Source organism: Vipera berus (genome assembly GCF_964194415.1).
Source record: "Vipera berus genome assembly, chromosome: 6".
Lineage (NCBI taxonomy): Eukaryota > Metazoa > Chordata > Lepidosauria > Squamata > Viperidae > Vipera > Vipera berus.
Genome location: NC_138208.1, coordinates 82,946,308 through 82,962,724, shown reverse-complemented (window position 1 = coordinate 82,962,724; position 16,417 = coordinate 82,946,308). Strand labels below are relative to the sequence as shown.

General features: G+C 42.7%; 1 protein-coding gene across 2 annotated transcripts in view; it reads right to left on the bottom strand.

Moving 5' to 3' along the window:
- The window catches only part of SOX5 (SRY-box transcription factor 5), a gene marked incomplete at its 5' end in the record, with an annotated part of 509,776 nt that overhangs the window by 431,174 nt on the left and 62,185 nt on the right, over positions 1 to 16,417 (bottom strand). For both annotated transcript variants that reach the window (XM_081330567.1, XM_081330566.1), the window contains one exon: positions 6,532 to 6,763. In XM_081330567.1, coding sequence (XP_081186693.1) covers positions 6,532 to 6,763 — 232 coding nt within the window. The remainder of the gene's footprint in view (positions 1 to 6,531; positions 6,764 to 16,417) is intronic.

The window sequence follows — 16,417 nt, the reverse complement described above, 5'->3', positions numbered from 1 at the left end:
AGGGCAGCGAAGTAGTTAGATCTCGCTACCCTCATCGCAGCGAGATAAGACCTAATATGGGTTCTTAGTCGCAATCGGTCGGATTCAGATCGGCTGGACCTCCAGACGCTCTCTAGGCCCCGTCTCCGACGCTTCATCTCCCGGAGCTCCGCGGAGAACCATGGAGCCCATTGGGATCTGCGCCGGGTCAGGGGCCGCAAGGGTACAACTCGGTCAAGTGCCTCCGTGGCCGTCCTTTCCCAGGCCTCCACTAAGGCATCCGCCGAGCTGTGAGCTGGGGAGGCAGGTGGGGCCCCCAGCGCTGCCTGAAACCTCTCAGGGTCCATTAAGCGCCTGGGGCGGAACCATCTAGTTGGCTCAACAACCCCACGGTGGGGAGTGGCAAAACGGAAGACCAGCCGCAGGAGATGATGATCGGTCCATGACAGGGGCATAACAATTGGAGAGCCCCCACCAAGATCATCTAACCACCGACCAGATATGAAAACCAAGTCAAGGGTGTGGCCTCCCTCATGGGTCGGTCCATGAATTACCTGCGTCAGGTCCATGGCCGTCATGGAAGCCATGAACTCCCGAGCTAACTCAGATGCTCCTCCCAGGGATGGTAGATTGAAGTCTCCCAAAACCATAAGTTTAGGAAACTCAATCACCAGCCCTGAGAGGATATCGAGAAGCTCGGGCAGGGCTGCTGCTACGCGACTAGGCGAAAGGTACGTGAGAAGCAAGCCCAACTGCGCCCTAGGACCAAACCTCAATAAGAGAGATTCACACCCGACTATCTGAGGAACGGTGGCCTCCTGCGGGCATAAGGTCTCCCTCATAACCACAGCCACTCCCCCACCCCTACCCTGAGTCCGAGGCCGGTGCAGCACCCGGAAGCCTGGTGGGCAGAGATCCACCAGGGGGATACCACCCTCTGGGCCCAACCAGGTTTCCGTAATGCAAGCCAGGTCCGCTTGCTCACCCTCAACTAGATCCCGGACGAGGGGAGCCTTATTAGCAACGGACCTGGCATTTAGGTACACCAGTCGGAGCTCAGGTGGCTGCACATCCCCGCTCCCAGAACCTTGGGTCGAAGGCAGAGGGTCGGAGCGCCTCACCGCTTGAAGATAGCGGAGAGGCCCTCCCGGAGGTCGATACGGCCCTCTGATCTTACACCTGCAGCCATTCCCTATCGTCGTGGGAATTGGCAATCCCACGACCCGCTCCAGAGCTCCAGAGATGACCGACCCCGGCTCCCTCTCAACGCGATCTCTCCTAGGCCTGGTCTGAACAGCAGTTGGCGGATTGCCCCCCCTCTCCAACCAACCACAACCCTCCCCCCTCCCTAACCCTACAAAAAATTTAGCTAAAAAAGTAATCAGGGGCCTCTTGTTAAATTTATATCTTAGGCCCCTGTTTCTGCCCGGCCATCTCTCAGGGTCCCAACAGTCAGACCCGTCATCAAGAGGTGAATTAAAAGATAAGGCGGGTCGCTCCCAGGATGGGGGGGCACCCCTGAGAGCGAGTAAAACCGTGCTGGAGTATCTCAAGACCATAGTAAAATTGGATAGTACAGCAAAACAGACCCAGATCGAATAAATAAAATGGGAGGATCTTAAAAATGGAAGGAGAGCATCCAGACTGCAAACCCAGCTCTTCTGCCACTAGAGCTGGGTAACCCCGGGACAATCCCCGTTCTCTCACAACGGTCAGAACCCGGGGAGCAGCCTGAAATATGCAGCCGGGGAAAGAGATACCGCCTAGAGCTCTCACCTCTAAGACGGAACAGATGGAAACTCTTAGCTCATAACCACTCTCTCACAGTGGTTATACACCCGGCGCCTTCCACAGCCCAGGGGGAAAGGAAAAAGGGAGGACAATAGAGGTAAACCAGTCAGCGAGATGGATTAGGGTAAAAAACCCGTAAAGTCACGGAGTGGGGCTCAAGGATATGGTCCAGTGAACTATAATAGTCCATGCCTCCAGATGTCCAGGCATAAAAGTCCATACTCCACCCAGCCATAGTCACCGTACCAAGACGGTCGCGGCACTCCAATCCCCTCACCGCCAACCGTCTCAGACGCCAACCAGGGCCGTCTCCACCACTCCAGCTTAAAACGCTGACGCTGCTCCAAACCGTAGTTCATAATGGAAGTTGTAACTCAACCAGCATCCGGCTCCTGAGCAACTGGAAGGTTCTCCTCAAGGTCACCGGCTCCATCAAGTTGTTCCGGGCTCCGACAACAGCTGATCGGCACCACGGGGCACAGACAGCTGGTCGGAGCCGAAAAGCACAGCACAAGGCTCTGCCAGTTCTTCCGGGCCTGCACGGCTCTCCCCAAAGTCCTCCAAACAGCCGGGACCCTCCGGAAAGCCAACAGACAGCTGGTCGGTACCGCGGAGCAATCCTCATACTTAAAACTAACGCAGCATCCCCATGGTTGTGTGATCAAAATTTGGTTGCTTGACCAATCCGGCATATATTTACAATGGTTGCAGTATCCTGGAGTCATCTGATTGTCATTTACAACCTTCCCAGTCACCTTCTGACCAGCAAAGTCAATGGGGAAAGCCGGATTTGCTTAAAGACTGCATGACTCATTTAATAACTGCAGTGACTCACTTAACAACCATGGCATAAAGGTCATAAAATTGGGTGTGACTCACTTAAATCACCACCTCAATTGGTGTTGTAAGCCATACACAACATGCTTGGATGGACTTACCACTGAGCCAGGTTCAAGTCTTTGTCATGTCATAAAACATGTTCATAGAGTTTTCCTGGCACAGCCTAGAAGTGGTGGCTTCTTGCTATGTTTTTGGGATTTCCCAGTCTTACTCTCCAGACCCAGCGTTTCCTGGAAGTATCCCATCTCAAGAACTAACCTGGCCTGACTTTTCTTAGCCCATCCCCTCACCCCCTGCTGAGAATTCAATACGTACAGGTATTTCCACAAGAGAAAAACCATGTTGGACCTGTCTACTTTGTGGTTAATGATGAGGGCAACGTCAAAATGAAGAAACGTCCAGCCTGATTTAACACTACAATAGTTGAATGTACAGAGACTGAAGCCAAGTTTTGAGAACTTAATACTCCGAGCCCTATCCATGGATCAATGAATCTGACCATGTTGCTTTCTCCTCTATCTAAAACTCTTTTAAATTCCAGTTCTTTCTGCTTGATTGAGCTTGGGTTTCTGACAGATTCTTGTTAAAGACAATGAATGGAAGGAAAGCATTATCTGGACTTCTCCCACACATGCCCTTGCCTTGTCTCTCCCTTTGTTTCCTTTAGAAATGTTAAAACAACGCTCCATCCTTATTCAAAATGTAGTTTATGCCTCTTGTGTTTCTCCTCAGAAACTTTCCTTATTCTGAAACCATCCCGAGGAGAGGAGGAGGAGGAGGAGGAGGAGGAGGAGGGGGAGGAGGAGGAGGAGGAGGGGGAGACTGCAAATGCTTGTAATGGAAACCTAACAGACCCGTAACAAGTGTAGATATTAAAGGATTGATGACATTCGTTGCCCGCATGGGTTTCCTCTTTTCGAGGTGAAATTACAGCCTATGCATACATTCCCTTCCAAACATATCCTTAGCCATCAGGCAGGTTATACTTCTGAAAAGATACTTCACGGAGAAAGATTATTAGCACACCACCTTTATTGAGAAAAATGACACACAGCATGGTTGAATTCTTTGCTTTTCATATAGGAAACAGGAGACAGAAACCACGTGTTCTAAAAAAAGGGCTTGGCAGAGGGGAAGAAGGCAAGAGAGAAAGAAAGGGGATATTTATGTTTTACTGTCAGGAAGAAATAAAAGAAAAATAAGGAACTGACTCCCTATATTGGAGAGGTACCGGTAGTTTTCGACTTATAACGGTTCATTTCGTGGCCGTTCAAAGTTACAACGGCACTGGGGAAAAAAAGGGATTTATAACACTTTTTCACACCTGCAACCGTTGCCGCATCCCCATGGTCACGTGATCACAATTCGGATGGTTGGTAACTGACTCATATTTATGACGGTTGCAATGTCCTGGGGTCAGGTGATCGTCTTTTGCGATCTTCTGACAAGCAAAGTCAATGGGGAAGCCAGATTCATTTAACAACCATGTTACTAACTTAACAGCTGCAGTGATTCACCTAACAACTGTGGCATAAGATCATAAAATGGGGCAAAATTCACTTAACAAATGTTTGACTTAGCAACAGAAATGTTGAACTCAATTGTGAGCATAAGTCGAGGACTAGTTGTATTTGTTAGCATATCTATCTATGTTTGTCTGTCTGTCTGTCTGTCTCTCTCTCTCTCTCTCTCTCTCTCTCTCTGTGTGTGTGTGTAATTTTTTTTGGATTGCTAACAAAGAATTAAGGGAGACTGATATGCATTTCAAACTTATTTGTTCTCATCAGTCAGCCATACCCTTCTGAGATTCGAACCTGGGCTGATTGCACATTAGGAAGTTGTTTTAACCATGTCTCTATATCTATCTATCTATCTATCTATCTATCTATCTATCTATCTATCTATCTATCTATCTATCTATCTATCTATCTCCTTTATTATTTTTACAAATAACTCAAGACAACAAACACACACAATACTCCTTTCCATGTATTTTCCCAACAACAACAATTTTCTGAGGAAGCTTGGGTTGAGAGTGTGTAACTGGCCCAAACTCACCCAGACGGCTTTTCATGCCTAAGGTGGGACTTGAACTCATGGTCTCCCGCTTTCTAGCTTGGTGCTATAACCAGTCTAGAACAAACTGGCTCTCCAAATAATAAACTTGTGAAAATGAATTAAAAAAAATAACAGCAGCAGAAAGGAATGGCTTATCACCTGAATTTATCATGCTCTACCATCACGGCTAATTCAAACTAGTTATCTCCAAAACTCTCCACTTGAATACAATGGACACCAGTCCAGGAGGCCAAATGTTTTGATCCATCCTTTCATTTATGACTTTACCAGTGATTGGATCTCTAGGATTCTTTGGTGATTGTCTGGTTCAAGATCCTGTTCAGCGTCTCCAGTTTGCTTAAATGCTTTTATTTAGGGAAGAAAGCAAGTTGGCTAGACTAGAGCTTGGGACCAGTTGCAAAGACATTTCTAAATAAAGTTTAGCAACGAGAAATATCAGGCAAGGTTTTCCTAAAAGGTTGCCAGGTACTCCTGCCTCTGCTTCATAGGGACAAATTTTGAAACAAGAGCACCGTGAGATCATGGCTAATAAAAGAGGATGGACAGTGGACAGGGATGCCTTCAGATATTAAAAAGGAGAATCTGCAACAAAGTGTTGGTATTTAAGGTTATCTGTTACACAATTCTCTCCAACCAACTCTGGTTCTATTTGCAAATCCCTGGTTTTCTTCAATCACTAGCAATTGATGAATGTGTCAGTGGGTTTCCCAGAGTTTCCTATTCTCCTTTCTTAAATATAATTTAAGCTATTTCTGCATCAATTTAAAGTATCTTCTTAAAAAAAAACTTGCATTTCTTTGATGTATACATACATTTCTGCAGCCTCTCTGTCAGAGGTCAGTATTTCTTTGCAAACATTTCTCCTAAATTATAATGCATCGTTGTGCATGGTTTTCACAAATGTATCGACATTTTGGTATCTACTTTTCCCTCATGCACAAAATTTTAAAGCAGGATCAAGTCTGCATAAAAATCAGAGAAACGTGATTTCCACATTGTCCTGTAAATAATATGAAGTAAGTCTACAAGAATATGTAAACTAAGCACATTTTCTCCCCTTGGCTTATGGCAAGCCAATATTCTATATTCCCTTTTACTTCTAGCTGGTCTGTTTTGAGGGATTATTATTTTTTGTCCTTTTGTTCTGAGACAGAATTAGCAAAAAAAAGAAAAAAAAAGTCTGAAAGACTTGTATACATTTGCAAACTTCAGGGTTACCAAGTACTTGTTTGTTAGTTGTAAATGCATGGGGATACCAAATCTGTTATTCTACAGAAATAAATAGAGATGAAAACATCATAGAAAAGATAAAGGCATCTGGGACTCCTCTGCATAGCTGCAGGGAAAAAAAACACAACCTAATACGTGAATTACTAAGATATAAAGTGTGCCCTAATTTGTACATTTCCACATTTGTTTGGATCAGACCGTGGAAAAGAACTCTGTTTGGCCACTTCATACTTGAGAAGTAGACAAGATGCGTGCTGTTTTTACTTCTACCAAGGGAATAATAATATCCGCCCAGAGTCACCTTGTAGGGGAACGGGTTGGCCTAAAAATTTAATAAATAAATAAAATAATAATAACGATTTGAACATTTCACACATAGTGATTGCTATCTAAAACAGGGCACAAGTGGAGAGACCTGGAACTCAAATAGGAGCCGAGCAAAATGGCGTTTTCATCCACAATGGAAACGGCTCAGAGTTTCCTCATTGTTGTGAGTTGTTCCATCCATGCCAGTGGCAAAGTGACTTGAGGCAATAAAAGGAGAGATCTTTAGGTGCCCAGGGGGAGTGCGAAGGCCACGCAAACGCACAACAGAGTCTGGAGGAGACCTACCATGGTGTTTTGCTGGGAGGAAGGAGTCCTAAGGCCGCAAGGCTCTCGCGTCAGCAGAGAAACTGGCTGAAATTCCTCAAAATAGGGCTTGTTGGGAAAACTCACATGCAAAGGAAGGTGAAAGGCTGGGAGGCCGCCACTGTCTTCCTCTTCCACTTTCTGTCTGCCTGTCACCATGGCTACCTCTCCATCTGCTTCCCCATACGGAGAAGCTGGTTGCTTGGAAGACATCCTACAAGGAACAAAAGAGGGGGAAATAATGAAACCTCCACATAAATCCTTAATGCCGTCATTGTGTGGTTAGGGGCCATTGTAACAGAAATGCCTTTTTGTGCTAGCCGAGGGCAGGAAGCCATCCAAATACCACCGCAAAGCACACACAACGGAGAACAATGGCCAAGCAGGTAGCAACAGAACAGTGCCTGTTTGTTGTCGGAATAATGCACTAATATAGCACTCTCTTGTATGCTGGCCTCTTAAAACACATTCAAGGAGGTGGGAAGAAAAACTACCTAAGAACACCACATAATGAAATGCAATTCTATTTTGTGCATTAGTGGTGGGGAGGGAGAGAAATAACCTCTCTATTTTAGAACTCTGAAGGAGTTTGCAAAATGAGGGAATGGAACAGATTTTTTTTTGGTGTTGATTTGACAGAAAGGCAACAAAGCTCAAACTTTTTCTTTTGTCTCCTCAAAGTTAGTACAAGCACCAGCCCAAATTGCATCGTCCTGAGATGTTGTCGGTTCAGTGGAAACCTGTCTGTATGAATCAGCGGGAAGACTATTCCTATCACTCAAGGGTAGCACCAACACAAGAGTTATCAATAAAGAAGGACCAACGCTGCATTTTTAGCTCAGCTTCAGCAATTCAGCAGTTTGGCAAACAATGAGTTAAGCAAAATGGCTTCAATAAGCCAGTTTGGTCTAGTGGTTAAAGCACTACAAGAGGGAGGCCGTGAGTTCAAGTTCCACTTTAGCTGGGTGACTTTGGGCCAGTCACCCCCTCTCATCCCAACCCACCTCAGAGGGACGTTGTTGTGGGGAAAACAGGAGGAAGAAGGTGTGTTGAACATGTTCGCTGCCTTTTTTGTAAAAATAATAAAGGTGGGGTACAAAAACTAAATAAGTAAAAATAAAATTAAGAGATGAACAACCCTCCTGGCAGAACTCATATCCAAATGACCAAGAGGAAGAGATAATTGTATAATTATACTTATATTTGCTATAAAGTAAATTGAAAGCTCATTTCTAATTTTCTTTCTGTTTCTTTCCTTCCTTCCTTCCTTCCTTCCTTCCTTCCTTCCTTCCTTCCTTCCTTCCTTCCTTCCTTCCTTCCTTCCTCCATCCCTCCCTCTCTTTTTATTAGTTTTATGTTCTTTGTAAAAACGTAATGTTTGTAAAATATCAAAACAACCAAGGACCCTGCTCTTATCGTAAATGCACAACTGTTTGTTCATCCAACAGAAGTATCGCCTTTCGAATTTCACAACCCACGATGAAGAGATAAAAAGGCATTCCACTACACAGGTGCTGTGATTCATAAGCAACTAAGGAACTATACAGGCAAAGACATCAACATTTTTAACATCTTTTCAATCCATCACTATTCTCCTTGAGGTACTTACAGCCACGAATTTAACAATCCAAAGTACCAGGGATAATGAAAGAAGTCAAACCAATAACTTACAAAATTAAATAACAGAACAGGGGGGAAAAAAGAGTCAGAAAGACAGCAATTAAGAGCAGATGCATATTAATTTGTCATTAAGGATACAAGGAGATAGAACAGATGGAGCCAAGAAATCAGAAAGATAATATTGACAGCATTATTGCTACTAGAGAGGATTCTATTTTTAACTCAAAAGGAAGGGAGGAACCCTTTGGGCTATGTCTCCTAGTCTCACTATGCATAGTCAATAGTAAGGGATACTATTGGACCGTCTGCTGCCAGGAACGATTTCCCATCGCCCAGTGCGCTCGCACAGAGAGGGCCTCCTCAGGGTGCCGTCGGCCAGACAATGTCGGCTGGCGACCCCCAGGGGGAGGGCCTTCTCTGTTGGGGCACCTACTTTGTGGAATCAGCTCCCCCGGGAGCTCCGGATGGCCCCAGACCTCCGGTCCTTTCGCCGTGACCTTAAGACATATCTTTTCCAACAGGCCGACCTGGACTGATGATAATGGGGTTTTTAATTATGATTTTAAATGTTTTTATTGGTTTTAGTGGGACTTCGACATAATTTAATTCTTTTTTTAATATTTGTATTTATTGTATTTTATTGTTGTTAGCCGCCCTGAGTCCTTCGGGAGATAGGGCGGCATACAAGTCTCATTATAAATAAATAAATACATACATACATACACACATACATACACACATACATACATACATACATACATACTGGGAGTGGTAATTCAGCGACAACTGGAGTACTATGTCCCAAAGGTGCTTTTTCAAAAGGCCACTGGACTTTGTTTTTCCTTGAAGACGTTTCGTTTCTCAGCCAAGAAGCTTCTTCTGTTCTGAACTGAAGATCTGAAGAAGCTTCTGGAGGAGAAGTGAAGAAGAACTGAAAAAGCTTCTCGGATGAGAAGTGAAACGTCTTCAAGGAAAAAACAAAGTCCAGTGGCCTTTTGAAAAAAAGCACCTTTGGGACAACCATGACTTGGATAACTGAGAATCTCCATAGACATGGACTATGTGTTTCCTAACTCGGATCAAGCCTGTCATGGCCCAGGATTCAGGTGCTGATTCTAAATGTGAAGAAACTGCTTCAACAAAACCTGAGGGATGTCAAATCTCAGGAAATACAAAGCCAAGAATCGCCAGAGGCTGATCAAACATAGGTACCACTTGAGCAGTTGGAACATTCAGATGATGAGGATGTTGGACCACTCATCCCCCCCCGTGCCTAGTCAGTGAAGAGGAAGACAGAGTAGAGATGTTTTATGAGGCTCCTTGCCAAGCAAAGGAGTATATATCTTGATTAATGCAGCCTGCCCCATGATCCCTTGTTGGAAGCAACTTTCTGATCTTCAGCTCCTGCTTGATGTGTGTGGGGACTCTGCTTGTGAAATTCTGACCTCTGGATTGTCTGACAATCCTGACCTGACTTTTGGAAGCCTGGACTGAATTTTGACTATTCTTCTGCACTCTCCTGTTAAACGCCAAACCATCTGGGCAAGCTTCCGTCAAAGACTGTTTTATTGTCATTCCTTGTCTGCTGTTATCTCTTCAATCTTGAGCAAACTGTAATTTATGTGGCGGCAGTATGTGTGAGTGTAAAAATTGAAACTAAAAACAGGACAAAGTTTCAGCATAGAAGGAGCTGGAATTGGAAGAAGATCTTTAATGATGAACTCATATGATGGGCAGACCCACACAAAAATAGATAGAATATTTGGGACACTCCAATCCAGTGACCTTCAGATTCTTGGCCTTTAAACCTTTTTGCCAGATTGTTTTAGAATGATAGAAGATGAGGACCAATCCATCCTAGATGATACCATACTGAACTCTCCTGGTTTATAACTTTCTAACTTACAACAAGTACTTAAATAAAATACTTATGTGCCACACTGAAGTATGTGAAGATAAATGGGATAGAAAAATAACACAAGGGGTTGAAATCTCTGACTGCTAACTGCGAAGCAACTTTAGAAAAGAAACTCTTTGAAGGAAGTTTTGTTTTTAAGTTTGCTATGCGTCTATGTGTCTGATTGGGTGTGGAATGGGGTTTTCCCTTCTTTTTCTATATTTAGCCATCTTGATCATGTTCTCTAATGTAAAGATGAAACTGAATAATATACATAAAAATCTAAAGATAATAAATGTGGTATATGGCCCTGGGAAAAAGCATAAATTGCTCTAAATAAGGGAAGAAAAAAAAATTTGGGGGGTGGAATCATAGTCTAGTAGGACTCAGGATTTGACTGCAAAAAAAAATCCTTTGGGGCATGAGGGTCTGGGGGGAAAAAAAAGCACTTCCATTCAACTCCTTAAAGCAGGGGTAGGCAACTTTGGTTCTTTTATGACTCGTGGACTTCAACTCCCAGAATTCCTGAGCCAGCCATGCTGAGGGGAAAGGGAGAGGTTTCCAAGCTGAGCCATCCTGGTTCAGGAATTCTGGGAGTTGAAGTCCACGAGTCATAAAAGAGCCAAGATTGCCTACCCCTGCCTCAAAGCATCCATTGTTCCATAAATACGCAGCTGCTTTAAAGAGCTGTAGAAAGGCATTGCATTTGTACTCACATGGTTCAAGTTACTGTTCTAGAATCAATTTCCAAGTACCACACAGCTCTAAAATTTAGCATTTTCCAAAAAAATACAACCCACCCTCCTGAGAGGAAATCAGATGTTTTTATTCTCCCCCCTCCCAACACCCCCCCTCAGGTTAGTAAAACAATCCCAGGGGAACAGACCCTGATGTTGGGAAAAATTGAAGGCAAAAGGAGAACGGGAGGGCAGAGGATGAGATGGCTAGACAGTGTCATCAACACAATGAAGGTGAATTGGGACAAAATTTGGGAGACAGTGGAGGACAGGGTTGTGCTATGCTACATCAGGTCACGAAGATTTGGGCATGACTTTGCGACTCAACAACAACAACCATCATAGCACCCACTGTGCATTGGACAGTTGCCAATACAGTAGATAAGTATGTTTTCTACAAGAGACTTATGAAAAGTGATGCTCAGCTATTTAAAAGAGGGACACTGCTCTATTTGTTGGGCATTAATCGTCCATCTGTGTTGAATATTTCTTTTGCCAAAAACTGCTACCTTTGTTTTATTACAGTTTATCTTCAATTATCCTTATATTGCTTCAAGCCAAGCAGTAGCTAAAAGAACCCTTCAGAAACAAACGCTATGTTGTTTAGAAACGAAACAATAAAGTAACATCAAAAGCATTTTTTCCCATGACATAGGAATGATAATGGTAAAGTAGAAGCATTTTTAGCACAGCAATTTCTTTCAAAGTAAAAGATGGATTCATGATGAGATCAGCAGCCTGGGGCGAAGATACGACAAGATACTATTTATTAAATTTACATCCCTCATTTCCATCAAAAGTGGCATTCAGGATGATTGACAATAATAAAATACAGATTACAACTTCGACTCTGAATACGAGGAGTTAGTTAAAAGGGAGATCAGCTAAACAAAAGGAAAGGTGTGTTTCTGGTTTTGTTTCCATTCAATCCATTCTCACCTGAATAATATAGGTAGACAAATGGAGCTGTTTGCCTACTGTTCTTTGCTGAACCATCACAACAGAAAAATGCATGCAGGAAAACAAATAGTTTGTCTAAACCTAGATTCTGAAATGGCCTCACTCAACTTGATTGCCTGAATGTCATCCCTCTACCAGTGTGGGGGGAAAAAAATGGCCCATCCATAATTTATACTAACAATAAACAGATAGTCCTCGATTTACAATCGTAACTGAGCCCCATATTTCTGTTGCTAGGCAAGACAGTTGTTAACTGAGTCGCCCCATTTTACAAACTTTCTTGCCACAGTTGTTAAGTGAATCACTGCAGTTAGCAAGTTAGCTACCTGGTTGTTAAGTGGATCTGGCTTCCCATTGGTTTTGCTTGTCAGGAGGTCACAAACAGTGATCACATGATCTCAGGACACTGCAACTGTCATAAATACATGCCAGTGGCCTAGAGTCTGAATTTTGATTATGTGACCATGGGGATACTGCAAAGATTGTAAGTGTGAAAAATGGTCTTAAGTCACTTTTTTCACTGCTGTTGTAACTTAAAATAGTCACTATGTCAACTCTACAATGAGCGTGGCTGCAGCCATTTTCCTTCTCATTCTAGATTGCCACATAGAACGGAGGGAAGGAGGGGGTGCCCAGGTGCTTCATTAGTCAAAATAATCTTCTGTCCCATGGGAACCAAGGTCATTGGCTGCTCCCGCAACCAGGGACTGGGCATTGCATAAAAAAGCCCGCCAAATAATCATACTGGGGAATGTAGTTGCTTGCATAGTTTTATGGGTGGGACATTTAACTTTGTATTGGGAAATTGTTACTTGTGTATCCAGACTTGGTTTCACTCTTGACCAGGCTTATACTTTGTAACTAATAAACCATGTTCTTTGAGGAATTTTTAAGCCTCAGAGTTCTGCTTTATTCGTCTCTGTCTGTTGGAACTATGACATACTAAATCAGGGGTCTTCAAACTTGGCCCTTTTATGACTTGTAGACTTCAACTCCCAGAATTCCTCAGCCAGCGTGTCTGGCTGAGGAATTCTGGGAGTTGAAGTCCACAAGTCATAAAAGGGCCAAGTTTGAAGACCCTTGCACTAAATGAATGGTGGTTAAGTCAAGGACTAACTATAACTATTAGTTACATTAGTAACATGATGGGTTCCAACTACCAAGCTGTATACAAACTTCTACCCATGATGTTTTATCTTCTAATTATTCAATGTAATTGGCAGAAACAGAAATATTGCCCCCCAATTAAGTTGCCTGCAAAAGGACTGAGTTGCTTTTAGTTTGGCTGACGGAAGCTGTGCAAGCTTGACTCATAAAGGTTCAAAAATTAGTCTAGTTCAATAAAAGTGAGCTAAAATAAATGGTGTGACTCTGCCTTTGTAACGTTCCCATTAATTTGCAAGGAGAATGGCTTGTACGTTTATACCCTTTTGGTATTAACAGAAGAGAATAAGGGTAGCTCAGGGTTGAATTGTGGGATCCCTGGTGCTATCTGAGCATGGCTGTTTTCTTGCAGAAGTTTCATTACACAACTAGGCAACATCATCAGTACTAGACCCTGGCACTGATCATGTTACTTAGGTGAGTAGTGTAACATCTGCAAGAAAACAGGCAAGCTCAGAAAACACCAAGGACCCCACACCTCTTTGTTAAGCTATAGTCCATTTGAGCAAACTTGGTAGCTTTCCAATTTTGGCGCTTTCAGCCTAGGATGACTTGATTGGCATCTTCTGTGCTTAACATGACAGCAGGAAAGCATCTGATATTCAAAGAAGAAGACGGAGGAGGAGGAGGAGGAGGAGGAGGAGGAGGAGGAGGAGGAGGAATTGTTGACTGGCATGCAGCCATCATTAATTCCCTCCTCCCCAATTGCTCAGACCAAAAAATTACAAGTACTCTAATCTTGCTTCCTTCAGCAAGAAATATACTCAAGAAATATGTCAAGAATACCACAAAAGGTTTTGCGAGGGCGGGGAGGAGGAGAGGCATGGTTTATCCCTATCCTTTAAAGTGACAAACACCCAATGTGCCAAGAGAAAAGATAGGGAGTTATAAATTGGAACTTGTTGAGGAATTAATTAAGGGATTCATCAATCATTACATGGCTAACACCACATCTATATGTAGATGCAGCTGAAATCCCATCATCTGCCATAACCTTCCTCTTGCAATCTACAGGTTTGCAAGCCTCCAAGTCCTTCTCATTTGCCTATTTATAAATGATTTTGTATAATCTAGCATTAAGACCTGTAATTATAAAACAGCATTAAAAGCAGGCTTGCATGGTTATGGATAATTATAGTTGGTATACTTTGGAGCAGACAATCTCAACAGAAATAGAAAGCTTTTTTCATTCAAACACAAGCTTTGCCATTTTGACAGTTCCAAGTCCATGGGATATAACGAGATGGTTTAAATTCTATGTCTTATTTTTTTCCCCGTTTTTCAAAAATTTGTTCTTACCCTCCCTCCTCTGCCTCCTAGAACTAAACTGCTTTCTTATCAACTCTTGAGAGGCTTGATTGGAGCTAAATAAACTAATTTTTGATATCCAGGAATAAAATGAATTCTCCCTGGGTTTTTTTTTTTTTTTGAAGTTCAGCCTTTTAAACGGCTCCATCTTCAGCTTTGAAATTGACACAGGACCAGCACTGCACATTCAACATTAATGAAACATATGCTGTTCCTCTATTGCTCAAATATTAGAATTCGGGATCACCCAGTGTAGTTGAGTGACAGTTAATATAGCACATCACTTTTATTTAATTTACTGAACAATCGTACCATTGGATAGATTACCCATTATTGACGTCCTCTGGTCTTAAAAACAGAGCAGGAGAGAAAGAAGCATCTGTGTTGCAGAGAATAAAACTGGGTGGCCAAATCAGCTTGAAAATTGGAGAAGGGTGCAGAGAACCCCTGTGATGCTCAGATTTGGTAGAAAACCATGTGCAACAGAAAAAAAACCCCAAATTTTTATATACTTATTTTTTTTGCAGTAAAAGGGGAAAAAACTTAGCCTTTATCTTAAGAATATGTCATATTATGCATCGGTTACTGATTGGATTCACACAACAGACTGAACTTAACTAAAGCATCTGACTTCCTATATATAAAAATTACTGAAGCGTAAACTAAACAAATGGGCTGAAAAACTAACCAAGACGTCCTCCATGGGTTGTGTGAATGCAGCTGCTTGATCTTTCACCAACATCTTTAAAACAATGTGTATATACTATTCACACCTGAACATAAATTCATAAACATTATTTGATATATCTTTCAACATGTGCTATCATTGTTTTACATTCTTCTTACACCACACTTAACTTGATACTGAAATTACACATTTTCAGTAGAGTACCATGAATCTTAACCGAATCATATACATGAAGATCACACGACATATTAAACCAAAATAAATCAAGTTTAATAGGTTGTGTAATCATCTGGGTTGAAACTAATGTGGTTGATAGGATTATGTGAACTTGGCTTAAGGACTAAATACAAGTGTTCCAAAGCCCCCAAAAGTTGTTTGTCGAAGTTTAAATTATTCAAGACTCATTTATCTATCATTAATTTTTTGTGGATCTACTCCAGACATGTCAAACACAAGGCCCGGGGGCCAGATCCGGCCCACGAAGTGGTTTCATGTGGCCCGTGAAGCCATCCTGGAAACAGTGAGGGAACGGCCCCCACTGCCTTGGCCCTGGCCCAGAGACCCTCCTTCTGCCAGAGACCCTCAGATCTGTCCCCCTCCTGCCCAGGCCCCCTTAGGCACCCTTGATGCGAACGATGTAGAGCTGGCCATACACACTCTAGCCACGCCCACCCAGTAGGCCACGCCCACCCAGGCCACACCCACCCGGCCCCCTGAGGGCAACTGCAATGCTGATGCGGCCCTCAATGAAATTGAGTTTGACACCCCTGATAAATTTGGATTTCACCCATTTATTGTTCCTAACAAATGGTACTAGGATACATCTAGGTGGATACCAACTCCCAAGGTAGTCCAATAATTAGAAGACAAAAATTCGACGGTTACTTCTTTGACAGGCTAAAATGTCTATCTCCCACTTATTTAGTTCAATTGCTATTTTTTTAATACAAAAAGAAACAACATAAAGATTGCTTCTCAAAAATTTCAAACTCTCGTTTGTTACTGTTAAAAAGAAATCATGAGACTAAATAAATAAAAATTAGCTTTCAGCTGTCAATCATTCTGAAACATAATAATCTGTTAATTATTACTTTCTACGAACACATCAATCATTCATCCTTTTTCATACACATGCATGTTATTAGGGGGAAAGGAGAAAAAAAAAGACTGAAGAAAAATAACAGTAAAGGAAAAACTATGGCATGCTTAACACATTTTGAACAAGGAAAGTCTTAGCCAACCAGCATCTGGAAAAAAGTCACCTTAAACCCTCCTCCAGTGCAATTTAGTTTCAATTAAGTGAGTTTAGCACTCAAGCTCCAGTAAATGAAAATCAAAGTGAATTATGTTGACAGCAGTTGCCAAAACATTGCTTAGAGGAAGTCAAGGTGCGTGTCCCACAGTTGTGAGGATGGGAGGAGAGAGTAGATAGGAACAGATGTTCCATATGCACTCCTCAGAAGGGTACAAATGTGGTATATTAAGAGAGGCAGC